The sequence below is a fragment of the Poecilia reticulata genome, chromosome 5 (genome assembly GCF_904066995.2).
Source record: "Poecilia reticulata chromosome 5, P_reticulata-male-v2, whole genome shotgun sequence".
In the NCBI taxonomy this organism is placed as follows: Eukaryota; Metazoa; Chordata; class Actinopteri; order Cyprinodontiformes; family Poeciliidae; genus Poecilia; species Poecilia reticulata.
In genome coordinates, this window is record NC_088834.1 from 31,733,566 (window position 1) to 31,750,005 (window position 16,440).

Sequence of the window (16,440 nt, forward strand, 5' to 3'; positions counted from 1 at the left end):
CAATAATCCTCAGAACCAAGCTGCGAAATGGCCAATTACACGAATACTGTCCTGCTCTATTACACATAAAAGGAAAGTTCTACGATCAACTGTGAATGAAGGTTGATAGTGTCAAGCTATGCATGTTAACCCTTTCATGCATAGCGGTCACTACAGTGGACAGCTATCTAAAAGCCATTTTCTTATGTTTCTTGTGGATTTTTACGTTTGAAATGCACACTGGCCACTAAAGTGCACACTAGTGCATCATGCAATACACTGACAACTACTGTCCATCTACTGCAAGTGCAAGATTTTTTTTTTTTTTGTTAAATCCAATATGACGCGAACAGACAGAAGCGTACCAGACTAACACGGGGATATCCAGTCCTCCCTCCTAACTGTGGAAAACTCTGGCAGGTAAAAAAAAATATTGTGTCATCAAGAAACCCCTAAAGACTAATACTAAATGTATTTTTTAAATAACAATTTTATATTTGGAGAAAATTACTACTGATCACCTGTCCACTAAAGTGGACATCATGCATCAGTGACAAAATTTTGACAGGTATTGATATCAGTACTATAGATCTACAATATGCAACATTTCCAGCAAATATTTTGACTGTAAATAAACTGACAGATTTTAGTTCTTAACTTGAAGTCCATTGTTGCCATTAAGAAGTAAAGTTTTTATTCGTTACTGGTTAATGGCAGCAATAGTGACAGTGAAGATGAGGATGATGAAGAACCTTTGATCACTGAAATCACGGAAGATGTTGAGGGACATGAAATAACTGCATCCCAAAAAAGAAAAAACAAATTCTGGCCTTAACAGATCAGGAAGTGAATACATTTCCAGTAATAAATATGGAATCATGTCATACCTCAGATACCCAAGGTCAAGAATGTAGAAATCATTAGAGCCAGGTCTTCACCTTGACATCATACTAAGTGTTTTTTGACTTCTTGGAGAAGGTGAATCTTTTACATTTCAACACATCTGTAGCTTGTGTGCTAATAAATGAGGGTTCCATCCAGACATGTTCAACAGTACCAGTGCCATCCCATCACCGTTGAAATGCAGATGGGTGTCTAAAGCAGTGGTGTCCAAAGTTGGCCCTTGAGGGCCGGCATCCTGCATGTTCTAGTTCTCTGCCTGGTGGTAGTAACTTCCTCCTCAGCATTTCTCCTGAGATCTTGTAATGAGCCACCATTTGATCCAGGTGAGTTGAACCAACAAGAGAACTAACACATGCAGGATGCCAACCCTCCAGGACCGACTTTGGACACCACTGGTCTAAGACAAACCCATGAGATCAGGCTGGAGAACACTGGCCCTATATCACTGCAGCCAAAAATATCAACATGCAATGATCCAGCCTGCAGACAAAACTAAATACATCTGCATCCAATGTGTTGTTTGTAACCTGGGTGCTTTGCGCGTTTTCATATAAGATAGCTTTCATTTTTGGTAGTCTGAAACTGAAGAGACAGCACTGTTATGTTACAGAAAACAACAGAATGCCTGAAGTGTCATATTCAATGTTGTTAGTTTTATAAAATTAAAAATGCCCATAATAAAATCATACTGTTTGAGAAGGAGCCAAAATAAGACTAAAATGAGACCAAGTGTTTTAATGAGAGGGACTGAATTTAAGGGATCAGATAGTAGTGAACATTAGATTAGGATGAGAGTTGAATACAATGTCCTATATTTATGCATTCTGTTAACTAATGTCAAAATATATTCACATTATAATTTATAGCATTTCATTAGTTGAAAAGACGTAAGCGCATGTTGTCCATCTAAGTGGACACTTGGATAAATCCTACAAAAAATATTTATGTTACAAAAAATCTTTTCCCACCTTATTTTTTTGCCCTGAGAAAATCAACAACATTTGGGGAAAAATCCTAACATATATGATCATAATTCATGCATGAAAGGGCTATTGCCAAGAAAATATAGATATTACAGATTACGCCAAGACAAGACAAGAAGTAAAAACCACAATGATAAATCTAAAGATCAAGTTAAATTTATCTCTGCAGCATATTTCAGCAACAAGGCAGTTCAAATTGCTTAATATGATTAACACAATTAAAAAATAACACAAAATGAACCATTTTATTATAGTTGAAATTTGAATAGAGGTCATTAAAAGCTGCAATCCAGTCCAGAATTCATCTATTTTTCAATTATTTTTATCTTTAAAGGTGGGTGGGTGCAAGTCGCTTGTTTTATGTTAACTTTCGTTTGTCATTATTTTGTACAAATCAGTTTTAAATTTGACACAATTATTTTTTTTTGTAAATTTGTCAACAAAAAAATTATTGATCATGATCAATAGGATAAAACATAGAGGAGGGTTAGTACGTACAATACGAGCCATAATCAAAGGTTGTTAGATGCTACTTAAAAAAAATAAAGATATTTGCTGCTGCTTGTTCAAAGTAAGTGTTAAGTTCTAACATGCATCACAATATGAGGAACAACAACAAAATGACTGGGCTGCACTGCTCCAGAAAACAAAGGAGACGGGTAAAAACTTTCAATTCTAGGATGAACTTCATGAACCTGATTTCATCACAACTCTGATGTCACCAGGGCTAAAAACTACACAACAAAAAAGGGAAGGGGGTTTCTGGTTGGTGGTGGTAATCAGGACCACCAACCAGACTGTTTGGGGCCCTAAGCAGATTTTCATTTGGGGCCCCACATTCCCACATACCCACATGACAACACCAGATGCTCTGTCATTCCTAAGCCACCTTAGCTCTGTAATATACCTACTATCATTTATCATTAGCGTCATTTAGCAAACCAGCTAAATATGAATGAGCTGGTTTCTACAACTCCATATTAAAGCCATAGTAGATAGCAAAAAATAGGAGGAGTAAATTTCCACCAAAAAAAATCTGCAATTTTGACATTCATCTCAGAAATTGTATAGAGAAAACAAATACATTTCTGAGTTTGAAAAGTCGAAAATTTGCTAGAAAATTACAGAAATGTCCTTGTTTTTTCTTCAAATTTTCTGAGTCTTTTGGCAGAAATTTGCTCCTTATGTTTTCTTTCTATTTACAACGGCCCTGGTATGTTTGGAATACAGACATTTTAAATTGTTTATTTAATTGTGTTTCATTTAACTCCTCAAAACTCCTCCTATTTTACATAATGTTGCCCCTTTAATCTGTATTTTTGACGTATGCTTCTGTAGATTGAAAGAAATGTTGGCAGCAAAGACGATAAGGAGAAAAACATGTTTACAGAGTTTAAATATTAGAAAAGCTGGAAGCAGTTTCACAAATCAAGAAAAACTCTCCTCGTCTCTTTAGTTTTTCTTATTTCCTTATCATTCTGCTCGCTTTGAAAAGGCAGCCTTGTTCCTGATTATAGCACAGCGCTCTGTCCTTTAGTAACCTCTGCTTGTGACTGTTGTCAACTCATCCTGTCACATTTGCGCCTCTGGCCTTGTTTCATTTCTGAGAGGAAACTCCTCTCTCTCTCCCTCTCTCTCCCTCTTTCTCTCTCTTCTTCAGGCCTGCTCTTTGGGCTCTCTTGTTCGGCCTATAATCTAAGCATGTCCACAAAAACCAGACGAAGGGGCCCTCTTTACTGAACACAAAATGAGACGTCGAGCACGATGTGAAGAGGCAATGCAGGAAAGCCACAGCTCCAGTGTTTGGCTTTGAAGCTGCTCCCAGTTTCCTCTCAGCACTGCCTTCCAGCCGAGCAGAACTGGAAATACCGAGGCGATAAGCATGCAGATAGCACTGCAGCAGCAGCAGCCACATCACAGTTCACGAGTAATTACAGGATTGTATGCACACACACACACACACACACACACACACACACACACACACACACACACACACACACACACACACACACACACACACAGACACACACACACATATATATGCACCACCACAATGTCCGGTTGGTTTGCCATTACCATTTGTGGATAAACAACAGAGGAAAGCCGTTGTGGTGGATGTAGCAATACCAAGTGATTGCAACATCAGGAAAAAGCAGCAGGAGAAACTGGAGAAATACCAGGGCCTCAGAGAGGAACTGGAAAAGACCTGGAAGGTGAAGACCAAAGTGGTGCCTGTGGTCATCGGGGCCCTCGGGGCAGTCACCCCCAAACTGGAGCAGTGGCTAAAACACATCCCAGGAACAACATCAGACATCTCAGTCCAGAAATGTGCAGTTCTAAGACACAGCCAAGATACTGCAGAACCCTCAAGCTCCCAGGCCTCTGGTAGAGGACCCGAGCTCAGAGGATGAAAGAGAGAGAGAGAAAGAGAGACCACGCGTGGAGGGTGATAAGGGAATTAATATATATATATATATATATATATATATATATATATATATATATATATATATATATATATATATATATATATATATATATATATATATGTCTTAAACCACAGGCTCACTGGAGGGGTCTTGATGTGGTTACCGTGGCACCCACTCTGCTGTAATCCATGCTGCAGCTCAGCAGGAAAACCAGTTTGCGGCTGTTTCTGATATCATGGAGAGCAGGTGACAAAAAAAATACAACAGCAAAAAGCTGAACCATACTGTGTGGTTAGTTGATGTTGTAAAGAGGGAATCTTAGTGAATTAGTAAGACATCATTTTAAAGATTGTTGTTGAGATTGTTAAGAAATTCCTTCCTTCCTTTCTTTTCCTATTGGGTTTGGGAGGGGTGCTGGTGTCTGTCTCCAGCTGTCAATGGGCGAGAGGTGGGGTCACCCTGGACAGGTCACCAGTCCATCGCAGTTAATTAGAAATTGATCTTTTAAATATTTTTATTGTACTGGATAAGCATGACTGTAAAGTGGAAATAAAATGGTAGATAGCTTTTAAATTATTTAACATTCAGTGTGTAAAATAAGCATTGAACACAGAATTTGTAAGCACAAAGTGATGCAGGAATCAACACATCAGGATTATGTTTCTGCTTTTGGCTTTATCTTTTTTATTTTTAATTGAAGTATATGATATGATTAGCTGGTGTACGTGCAACCTACCACTTCTAGTGCTAATGATCTAGTTGTTGCGTCAAGAATTTGCGATAAATGGCAGAGTCTTCAGGGCCACTGCTGAGGAAAGTCCTGCACTGTCCTTTGCAGACACATTTTACTGAAGTCACATCAGACAGTTTTCAAGTGTGAGTGGCATGGTAAGGTTTTATCACATTATCTGAATTGTATTTACATCCAGACTTCGGCTAGGCCACTCCAATGCTCCATTTAATTTTTTTTAGACCAATTCAGACTAGCCTTGCTGATGTGTTTTGTATTGTTGTAATGTGTGTGAATATACACATACATACAGATTACACAATACACCATTGGTCATTTTTAAATTTAATTTTTATTTTTGCAAATAGGAAAATAGCATATTTAATATTAAAAAAAAGAAAACTAAAGAAAAACATGTGTATCCGAGTATGCATATATGCGAGTGTGTGTATACATCTATAAATGTATAAATCTTACAAACACATACAGATACACAGGCGTGAGCGGGGTAAAAAGAGAATCTGATGATGATGATTAGGGCGCAGGTCTGGATGTAGGTCAGCAGAAGCAGCCTGGGGAGGCTCAGACACAAAGACAGCTCCAGTTCAGACGGATCAGCACGCCTGCCCCGTCTGTCTGTTCCACCGCCAGCTTCTGTTTGCACTATGAAACCTGGAGAGTATGCTAAATGCTATGGGAGACAGAGGTGACAATGGCTGCCGTGTTAAGGCGCTGCTACATGAACAAGGGCTGTACGTCTGAGCCCGATCCAAAAGCACTGATGTCTGCTGAGCTTATGCTTGACTAATCTAGCTAGTTTCTAGTAGTAAGTGCTGGTTCCACTAGCCAGGTGTGTAAAAATTTCCCACTTTCATGTGTGCAGAGGGTTATTGTGAAGCACTGGTAGGTCGAAAAGCACCAAAGTGTTGAGATCCAAGAACAAATGTTTTAACCTTCTGTAAAAGCATGTGGCTTTGTTTTGGTTTCGCATTTGATGGTTCTGATACATTTCCAGGAAGAGCCGATGGCGGCTCATTTCTTCAAACACAAGTGCACTTAAAAACCAGCAGTTTTAGCTTATTGGTTTGTGAATGGGCAGAGTAGGAGTCATAATCCCAAACTATGAACTGTCCTACATTCCACACACTGATCACGCTACAATCAAGCTTTACAAAATAGACCAAACAGTTCTCAAGGAACACGACTAAATAGCTTAATGCACTGATTGAAAATCCTCTTTGAATTGACAAAAAAAAAACATTATATCAAGGCAACAAACTGTACATGTGTTATCTTGTCCTTTGTATTGCGTACACATTATAGTATTCTAATGAGGCATGGGCCAGTATGAGACTCATGGTAACTATAAATAAACACCATATTTCATGGTAGTAACACAAATATCTTTAAAAAAAAACCCATTTATTTCAAGCAGCATCCCAGCTGTGGTGAATACACCTTGACAACAGTAATGAACAATGCTGCTTCAGGTTTCACACCAAGTCTGATCTCTTTCTCTTTTTGTTTTCCAGGACATTTACATTTGTGTTTTTGATCAGTATGAAAAAAAGAGTTGCCTTCAATAAGCCAGCTGACTGGATATGTACAGCAACAGGTGGGGGAAGGGCAGCACTGCTTTGTGTGTACGTTCTAAATGTTCAGAGAAAACTCCAGTCACCCCAACACTTTACCTGGCTTTTCATGAAGGGTGCATGCCCACCGGCCCTGTTCAGTCTGCTTTACTCAAACTCCAGTCCATTTGCCTAGAAAGTCCGGTTTGTTTGGGTAGGTGTGAATATGTAATCAAACTCTGATGCAAACTCTCGTTCGGCTACAAACCTACGTCTCTGTTCGATTAAAGTGAACTCTGACATGGTTTAAATTCATATGTGAATGCCAAGTGGACCAGAGACAGCTCCGAAAGCAAGAAGCGGTCTACAGCGCAGGGCATTCTGGGTATATACAACTAGAAAAAAACCTGTGAGTCTACCGCTAGCAGTTTTGTCCTTTTGGTAGACATTGCTGCTAAAATCTGATGCCACTCCATTTTTGTTTGCATTTCATGAAAAAGGAAGTTGTGCTCAGTGTCTTCTTTGGAGGTTTTCTTGTTGTTTCCTTCAGTGATTCTTGGTGCAGCGCCACCACAGGCGAGGGGAGAAAAAGGTTTTTCAAAGGGTTTGGTTCAATTGACACATTGCAGTGTGAAAGTGAACCACAGCAGCTCAAAATGGAACAAATGTTACCGTTTTGGTCCCCAAATCAAACCGAGTCCATCGGACTGTTGGGTGTGAAAACACCCTCAAAGCACTTTAAAATCATAGAAAATAGTTTAGCTGATGCTCCTTTGCACTGAAAAGAGTCAGTTGTGGTAGTTTAAACATCTGACGAAGTTGTCTCCCTCTGAAGGTTTTCTGGGTACGACCCACTGAGAGGAGACCCTGTGGCTGACCTAGGTCAGATATACATGGTACACCCTGACACCTTTAACTGGCCCATGCCTAATGCTAATCCACATGATTGGACAGATGTTAGCTGCTTTTTCATCTATTTAAACTACTAGCTTTTGTTGCTGCTAAAATCCAACATAATGATAGTTACAGTAAGTGCTACTGTAATAAAGTAAGAGCAGTGTTTCATGTCACCGTTGCACCACCGGACCCAGCGGTTCTCGAGGCCACAGAAGTCGGCTGCACATTGATCTGCCGGTAACAAGGAGCTTATAGACGGTCACGCACCGAGAGTGTCGCTTTCACTCTCCTGCGGGACCAGAACAGGGATTTCTGGCTTGGCAACCTCCCTGTTGGGAATCACAGTTAAATACGAGCAGTCATCGGACAACAACACAACAATGGGATAAAGACAAGTTGGTGATCATGACAAAAGGCAGCGATCAAGAGATTGGGCATACAAGTCCAGATAAAGTGGCTCATGATTGGGTGAATGCTTCAAAAGGCCAGCGTTGATTGCATAAAATACTAACTTGGAAATTTCTGCACTGATTTACATAATTTTGAGCAAAGCCCAGAGTTTGGTACAATTCGATTGTCTCTGAAATTCAACGGCAGCTCTGAACTGCGTCTTCTGCTTTGCTGTTCATACTTGCACCCAGGACAGAGCGCTGCCACAAGGAGCATAGTCATCCAACCCTTGTGACTGGATCACATGACACCAACCGGGACATAGAAGAGGAAAACGTTAGACGCTTCTTGTGCATTTGAACCCTGAAATTTGGCTTCAAGGAAGAGGGACAACTGCCAGAAGTAAAGACGAGAAATTTTAAAACACCAGATGTTCCCATTATTGGTTAGTGTCCCTCTTCCTAAAGCTGCTGGCAGTTCCAGGCTCCAGGAGCAGTAGTGCAAGCAGTGGCTGGAAGAGGGGCCTCTGGAAGACTGTTTCCTGTGATGTGCGTGTAAATGACAGGAAGTCTTCTCTCAGCTCAGTTTTTCCTGAGGTGGCTGATTGCTCTGTATAAGGTGAACTCCTCAGATGCGACGATTGACAGGAGAACGGCGGAGAGGAAGAGAAAGGAAGGAAACCAGAAAGGGCTGGGGAGGGGGAAACAACAGCCAGCTCTCCGGATTCTTCGGAAAGTTCTGCTTGTGAAAGCACCAAAAAGTCCTGAGGGAAGCCTGAGCCCCGGACCTGGTTCGCACAGACCCAGAGTGGTCACACAGTGGTCCGGATCACCCTGCTGGGCCGGGAGCTGCGGTGGACCTTCGTGTGTTTGCTTAAATGGTCGCTGCGGGCAAACTTCTTCTCGCACAGAGTGCACTCATATGGTTTGATGCCCGAGTGAGAGCGGCGGTGGCGAGACAGCTCGTCCGATCGGGAGAACCTGGGCGTGTGAGAGCAGGAGGTCAGGGTGAGGAAGATGTTGCACAACTTAAAGCAGTAGAGTTTACAGACATTTGGCAAAGTGTGGCATGCACTTGTATTCAACACCTCAGTCAATACTTTGTAGAATCATCTTTTGCTCCAATTCAAGCTGCAAGTTTTTTTCTCCATCATTTTAGCAATTATACAGACTTCAAATTTTTAGTCAGTTTTTTTTTTTTGCAGAAATGCTAAAACTCAGATTGTGAGGGGAAAAAAAGCTTCCCAACAGCATGAACCTGCCACCACCATGTTTCACAGTGGGTGTGATATGTTCAGGGTGGTTTTCCTACACATATGCTGTTAATTGTGGTCTTATCTAACCAGACCCCAGCCTTTTAACATGCTCATATTCAAGTAATATAACCAAACAGTAAATACTGAAGAAAGGATCCTTTATAAAACTTTTTGTAAAATATAATTGTAACCAGGATCATTTTTTTTTAAACATTTTTGCTAGATTCACTTTTATTTATTTTTACTTAAAGATTTATTTTAAAATAAAATCCTCTTTTCCTTAATTTCTTTTAAGCACAAAAATAAACCAAACAAGAACAAACACCATTCAGTGTGTCTTTTATCACGTGGTTTTAAGGTCACTTGACCAGCCACACGTCAGAGTCTTAATAGACAGCTGCTGCTGACCGGGCTAGGTAGGAGACGCTGCTGCAGATGTATCATTATGGGTTAAACCCTTCACCGGATCACACAATTTGACAAGTGGGAACTGGCCCAGGTTCCTGTTTCCAGATCCTATTTCAGTTCCAGATCCTGATCCAGAATTCTGATTGTCTGTTGCCAAGTGGACCAGACTGGCGAGCTAAACCAAACAGCGAATCAAGAGAAACGTCACATCCTGTCAACTCCTCCCAATTTGGTAGAAGAAATTCAATCCACAGCTACACTTTCATCTTCACTCTGGACTGGACCAAACTGATTTGGATCCTTTATCATCATTCCTCTCACCTCCATTAAGGAGCTGAACTGGTTAAATAGTCCTTGGATAAAGGGGAGGGAGGGAACATCTATTTGAACAACTTGTCTGTATATATTGAGAATATCATTGAATACATTTTGCTAATTTTACACTATTTTCTTGCCTGTGTGCTTTTACAAATTACCACTCCCTCCAGCAGTCGAACCAAGAATTTTTCTGATTCGATTTCATTAACTCGGGCTGCACAGTGGCGCAGTTGGTAGAGCTGTTGCCTTGCAGCAAGAAGGTTCTGGGTTGGATTCCCGGCCCCGGTCTTTCTGCATGGAGTTTGCATGTTCTCTCTATGCATGCGTGGGTTTTCTCCGGGTACTCCGGTTTCCTCCCACAGTCCAAAAACATGACTGTCAGGTTAATTGGTCTGTCTTATGAGTCTGGTAAGAATTTCAAAGAGCTCTCAAATGTGAAATCAGCCATTCTACTGTAATAAAAGACATTTAAAACAGCCACCAACATGCCCAGGTCTGCACTGAAAAACAACCCCTAACATCCACACAATATAATAGTCAGAGACTGACGGATGTAGAGGACACAGTAAAGGATCATAAATGTTGGGTCCTAATTATGGTTTGCAGCTTCTGTTGTTTTGCTTCCTGATTTCTATTCATTTTTCTGGTTTAAAGCATATAAACCTTTCTTGTGCTGTAAATTGAACGCTGAACTTTGTTTTTTAACTCTAACCATGGAAACTTTAGTACTGACAATGTAACAATAGTAGTATAACTTTATCCATAAAGTTTTCCAATGAAAAATAGGAAAACTCAACATAAAATATGGAAACGTTGATTTAGGATCAATTAAACATAATTAGCCTAATTTAATGACAAATTAGCAGCTAACTGATAGCTTATGCGACTGTAAGAATGATTCAAATAGGCAGCAGATGGCTACACTAATCTGTCTAATTGACATTCATTTGCAGACAGATGTTAACGTGATTCTTTCGCTAACATTGCTGAAATATTTCCTCTGCAAACAGTAAATATTTCAGCATTGGGTAAAAGAAGGCTTATGTTGACTCTGTTCCCTCTTCCTGGAACTTAACACAATAAACTGCAACAGATTGAATTCATCTCGTTTGGAGTTTTGACAACCAAACTAAAAGATCGATTCAATGGCATGCACCTATTTTTTTTCATAGCTTGTCATTTTCTGTGTAATCAATTTAGTTTTTTTTTCTAAATCCTGGTAAAATAAAGGTTTAATAGTAATAATAATACAAATCTCAGAGTGCCTTGCAAAAGAATAATATACAATGTGAACTTTTCCCCATTAAAACTACACTCCATACTGGTCGCTTTTCAAAGTATATTTATATACCAAGAAATTAAAAGCAAAATTAAGAAAATAATAAAATATAAAATACTGTCATGGTCTAATAAGGTATACTGAATCCATAGATTGCTATATCATTGCAAAGATAATACATCTTCTTTGTTGTTATTTTATGTATTAACATACTGTATGCACTGCCTGTTTAGAGGGATTTCTATGATGGTTGATTGATGCTAGTTGCTGATGCAAATTGACTTTTGAGAGAAGGGGTAAACTATGTCAGATTGCTTTTTCTTCCAGGTACTCCTTCTCATTTAAAACTTTTGTTCACATCGACATGTTGAATTTTGATCTTTTTCTTGGGTTTATGACTCTGCATGTTATTCTGTTGTATGATGTTTTAATGTTTTCTGAACAGGTCGCCGTAGAAGATGAGAATTTGTTCTCAGTCAACATATCTGGTTAAATAAAGGTGAAATAAAAATAAATAAAATGTTTGTCTGACACACTGCACTGGTGTTAAAAGACATTAATGTGTTAAAATGGTCCAGTTAAAGTCCAGACCCAAATCCATTTGAAAAGGACTTAAAACTCCTGTTCTGAGTTTTAAGTTCTGTTTTCATCCAAGCTGACTGAGTTGGAGCTATTGTGGAGAGAACAATGGTAACATCTAAACAGGGATGGGCATGGGCCTCCGACAATCAGGTAGACTTTGTGCTAAAACTGAAGGAATCTTATCTGAGGTTGACGTACTTCCAGCCGCAGTCTGGCCAGCTGCAGGTGTACGGCTTCTCCCCCGTGTGACGGCGGAAGTGGGCCTTAAGATGGCTGCTCTTTGTGTACATCTTCCCACAGCCTGGGTGGGAGCACTTGTGGACCCTCTCGGTGGGCGACGCCCTGTTTGCCCGGGGGGCCGCTGTTTTCAGGAAGGCGGCCCCTGGGACGCCCCCCACCGCTGTGATCTCCAGAGTCCTTGTAGTGATGGGCAGAGGAGCGATCTTCACATACTTCTGGTCTGCTGATTTATCGCTGCTGAGTGGCAACAAGCTGGTGGTGGGTGTGGAGGACACTTGGGGGGCCACCAGGGTGAGATTTGGAGCGGTAGCGCCCTGGAGCCCCATGACCAGGTGAGTGAGCCAGATGCCACTTGGGGCCGACGGAGGAGAGCCGGCGGGGGCCTGAGGCTGGGCCAGAGGTAACGGCTGCAGCTGGAGAACCACCGGAGCTCTGAGGAGCACGGGAGGGGTCACCGTGGCTGGAGGAGGGCTTGGGTGAGTAGGAGGAGACGGGTCAACCTGGACGGGGTCGTGTTTCTCTTTCTCGGGGGTCTCCGAGGAGGAAGTACAGAGGGAAGCACCGACTGATGGCTCACTTTTAGTCTCTTCTGATGAAGCAGAGGGTACGGAGGACGACGGAGAATCTTCCTCTCTGCTGCTCCTCATGTCTGCCCTCACCTGCTCCATCTTCTCCTTCAGAAACTCCTCTATGTCCTCCAGGGTGGGAGAGAATGGCGAAGATGGGCGGAAAGAAAACTCTGGCATTCGAGGCTCCTGATAATCCGCTCCCCCGTCTGTTGAACTTCGATAAACCAGCCGGTTGCTGCCTTCGCTCTCGTCCTCCTCCTCCTCTTCTTCAGGGCTGGAGCCGTGCAGGGCCCCCTGCTGGAAGGCCCCGGGGCTGTCGCAGGAGCGCAAGCACACTGCATCCTCCTCTGAGAAGGAAAACAGGCTGCTGCTGCTGTCCCTGAACAGCTCAGACTCCACAGTCAGTGTTCTGCTGCTGAGGGACACCATTGAGAATAAAAAAAAGCACCCGGAGGAGGAAGTCACAGAAACCTGCAGGGAAACGAGTCACAGAAGAATTTCAGTGTTCTGGTGGCTGCAAAAGCAAACATTCACTCAAATTCAAGACAATAGCATTACTGAAATGGGACGTTTCTTCACAGCTGATGAGGATACTGAAACGGTCTGGGTTGTTCCAAAAAACATGAGAGCAACACTTTATGGGAGCCGCAGGAACTTCTGGAACAGCGATTGTGTTCTAGTGCAACGACTCTCCAGATTTCTCCAATATGTCCCAACTAAAAAGGAGAGTCCTGTCCTAAAAAAAAAGCCTAATTAAAACATCCAATTTAAACTAAATAAATAAAAAACTACATTTGGTTTTGTTTGCCAGAAAAATCCTGGTTGTGGATGGAGTCAGATCCCGGCCTGATTGAGAGGAAACTGAGGTTTTAATAAAATTATTAACAGTTCCAAATACCAGCAACGTTTGACTGAAAACCCTCTGTTGTCTGCTACAAAGCTAAAGAAGAAATCCATCTCATTTTTCAGCTTCACAGTTAGTCCAGGCACTAATCATGAATGGTTTAATTAGGCCTGTCACAAAAACAGTTTTACTGGAAACTGTTTATATTCAGATGTTGTTCAGATCATTTCTACATTGGGGCGCAGTCACCACTAAACACATCTTGTGTTAACTTGTACCTTGAACTTTTCAGTGATTTTATAATTGTTATTATATATGCATACATTTTCTCTCTCTCTCTGCAGGTGTAGAGGCAGACTTCTTCTATTCTCTCTGCTTCTTTCTCTCCTCTACTCTCATTTCCTTTCCCTTTTAACCTTCCTCCCTTTCTTTTCTGTGTCCAAGTCCTTTAAATTTGACATAAATCCAAAGCAACACATTTCATAAAAAATAAAATAAAATTACTGAACAGTTGCACAAGATATTGCTGCAATAAACCATGGCATTGTTGTTTTGAGACCCTTTTCAACTAATATAATAGTAATAGGCATAATAATGCAAGTATGTGCTCTCAAAGATCAATAAACCTACATTTGTCCAAAGAACATTTAAATGTGGAAAAGGAAGACATTTTTAATATCCAAAATAAATAAACAAAACAACTGAAATTATAAAGGAAAATGGATTTATAGAATCTAAAAAAAAACAAGCCCTTCAAAACATTTTAATCATTGGGTTCAGGTGGAGCAAAAAATAGAGTAGCAAGACTGCCAGTTGGGAGTTTTGTTAAAAAATAAACTAATTACTCTGTGCTGTGTCAAATGTTTGTATCAGTTTTCAAAATAAAGGTAAGCATCTCTTTAAAGCTTAAGCAAACTATACACAAACAAGCAAGCAAACGGAAATTATCAATGTGATTAATTTATTTATTGCTTATTCTGACAGTCTTAGGCTTAAGCAATAGAAAACAACATTTTGGAATTGGAATAAATAAAACCAGAAACAAAAATACTTTGGGCCCAGTTAAATGGGGCTTATGATATTTAGGGTCACCTCATAATCTGAGAGATTTGGGGAATTCTGAACTGTTTCCTTGGCAACAATTCCCAAGTCAAGATGCTCATAGATGCAAAAACAATAACAACTGGAAGCTCAAATGAAATCAATTATTGTCCCACAGTGGGGGAATTCAGGCAGAGCAGTCGCATCAAGGTATGTGGGTTGCCACAAAGATTAAATATAAGTATTATGTGTGTGTATATGTATATATAAACACAAGTAAGGATAGTATACAGTACCGTACGGACAGTGCAGACATATTCCACTAGGTTATTGCATCTTTATCGTGGTACAATTCTCTCCAACAGATTTTTACAGGGTCACAAAGTTTACATCCCAAACATCTGCTGAATCAGATTGTTTCAGATGTGCCTGGGTTATGTTCAGTCAACATGCACAATGTGTTATACTGCTCTGTTCAGTTTTTCCTCCAAACTCAGAGGGTGTACTTACTTTCAACCATGACTGAATGAGTTTGTGATGAACTAAACTGACCATAGCTAAGTGGGCTACAGTGACAGCAGGATATTTTGGAAGTTCGTTCTGCCTCGTTGGGAACCCAGACAGGAAGCTTTGAACAAGAGCCACCTACAGGACCTTCTAGTTACATGGCTCGTTGGTGAACCTGTAACATTTTGTTGAGCTTCAAACAGATCAATAAGCTCATCTAAAATGGAGACTGTTTTGGGTGAAAGCACCCCCTTCCCTCCCGCTGCTCCTCCACCCTTAACCCACTCCGTACAGATCAGCATAACCAGCTATGATTACAGTGGGAAGCTGCTTATGAGTCGGAATGGTTGTCGTTGCTGTCAGACCGTCGGGGCACATGTTGCAGCAGGGCCTGCTTGGAGTTAGGGAGGGGAAACACGGCCCGCAACGACGCGCCCACGAGCATATGGTAAAGCAACCGCAGCTACGGTAAAAACAACAACAGAGGGGCAGAGTCGAAAGCTGGGGAGAAAACCGACCAGAATGCAACTGTCTGACGAGGAGAAGCCAGCCGCGTGGTTACACAGCGGAGGAATCCACGAGTTTCAAGTTCGGCTGGGTCAAAAAGGGGGGGAAAAACACACAGCTCTATTTATACTCCTGCTAGTCTCCGGGAGAGCCGAGCAGGAGTCCCCCAGCCGCCCCAGCTCAGCCTACCGTGTGTTACCGGGAGGAGGCTCGGCAATGCGTCGACCTCTCTCCGTCTTCTCGCTGTTTTCTGCTCGCCTCCGTCGTGTTATTGTCGCCACACGCTCACATCCCGTCCTTGCCACGGGTCCATGTTGGCATTCCTCTTCCACACGTCACGTGATCGCATCGCTGCACAACTCGGAGGCATGGGTCCCGTTCCGAGGCTGTGATTGGTCAAGCGCCACGGAGGCTCGCCTTAAGAGGAAGGCTCTGATTGGTTGCTGTTCTATAAAGTCTGACTGCCATGTGTTATCCAAAAGCAGGCTAAAAACCTAAAGATAATGAGCGAAGTAAAAAACTGTAGTTGTCATTATTGTGGCGTTAATGAGATAAATAAAAATATCAATACTAATGTCAACGGAAACCATGTTCCAGGCTGTTCTCCGAGACCAGTGCAACCAATAAATAGGCTACCAGAGTAGCTCACTCTCTCTTTGTAAATAAATATTACTGTCACCTTGAGGCCTCTGTTTTCCTGTCTGTACCTCATAACATTTTGTCTCATCACACTTCATACTGATTAAACAGGATTGATAGATTAGTCTTCACCAAACAGAGATTCCTTAAGGGTGTTTTCACACCTCATAGTACAGCAGACTGTTTGGCGACCGAAATTGCAACATGTGTTACGTTTTCAGCTGGTGTGGTTCTCTTTCACACTGTGCTGTGTCAAACGAACCAAACCTTTTGAAAAACTTGTTTACCCCCTCGCCTGTGTTGGTACTGCACTAACAACCACTGAAGGAAATGACACAAAACCCTCTGAGGAAGACACTGAGTGCA

At 41.4% G+C, this 16,440-nt stretch overlaps 1 protein-coding gene across 1 annotated transcript; it reads right to left on the reverse strand.

Annotated features, from left to right (window-relative positions):
- Nucleotides 1-5,360: 5,360 nt before the first annotated feature.
- Nucleotides 5,361-15,782, reverse strand: LOC103465439 (Krueppel-like factor 15). Its single transcript, XM_008410258.3, has 3 exons — nucleotides 15,625-15,782; nucleotides 11,926-13,007; nucleotides 5,361-8,865 (listed from the first exon to the last, which is right to left on the reverse strand). The coding sequence occupies exons 2-3, from the start codon at nucleotides 12,963-12,965 to the stop codon at nucleotides 8,697-8,699; spliced, it is 1,209 nt and encodes a 402-aa protein (XP_008408480.1). The 5' UTR covers nucleotides 12,966-13,007; nucleotides 15,625-15,782; the 3' UTR covers nucleotides 5,361-8,696.
- Nucleotides 15,783-16,440: the final 658 nt, after the last annotated feature.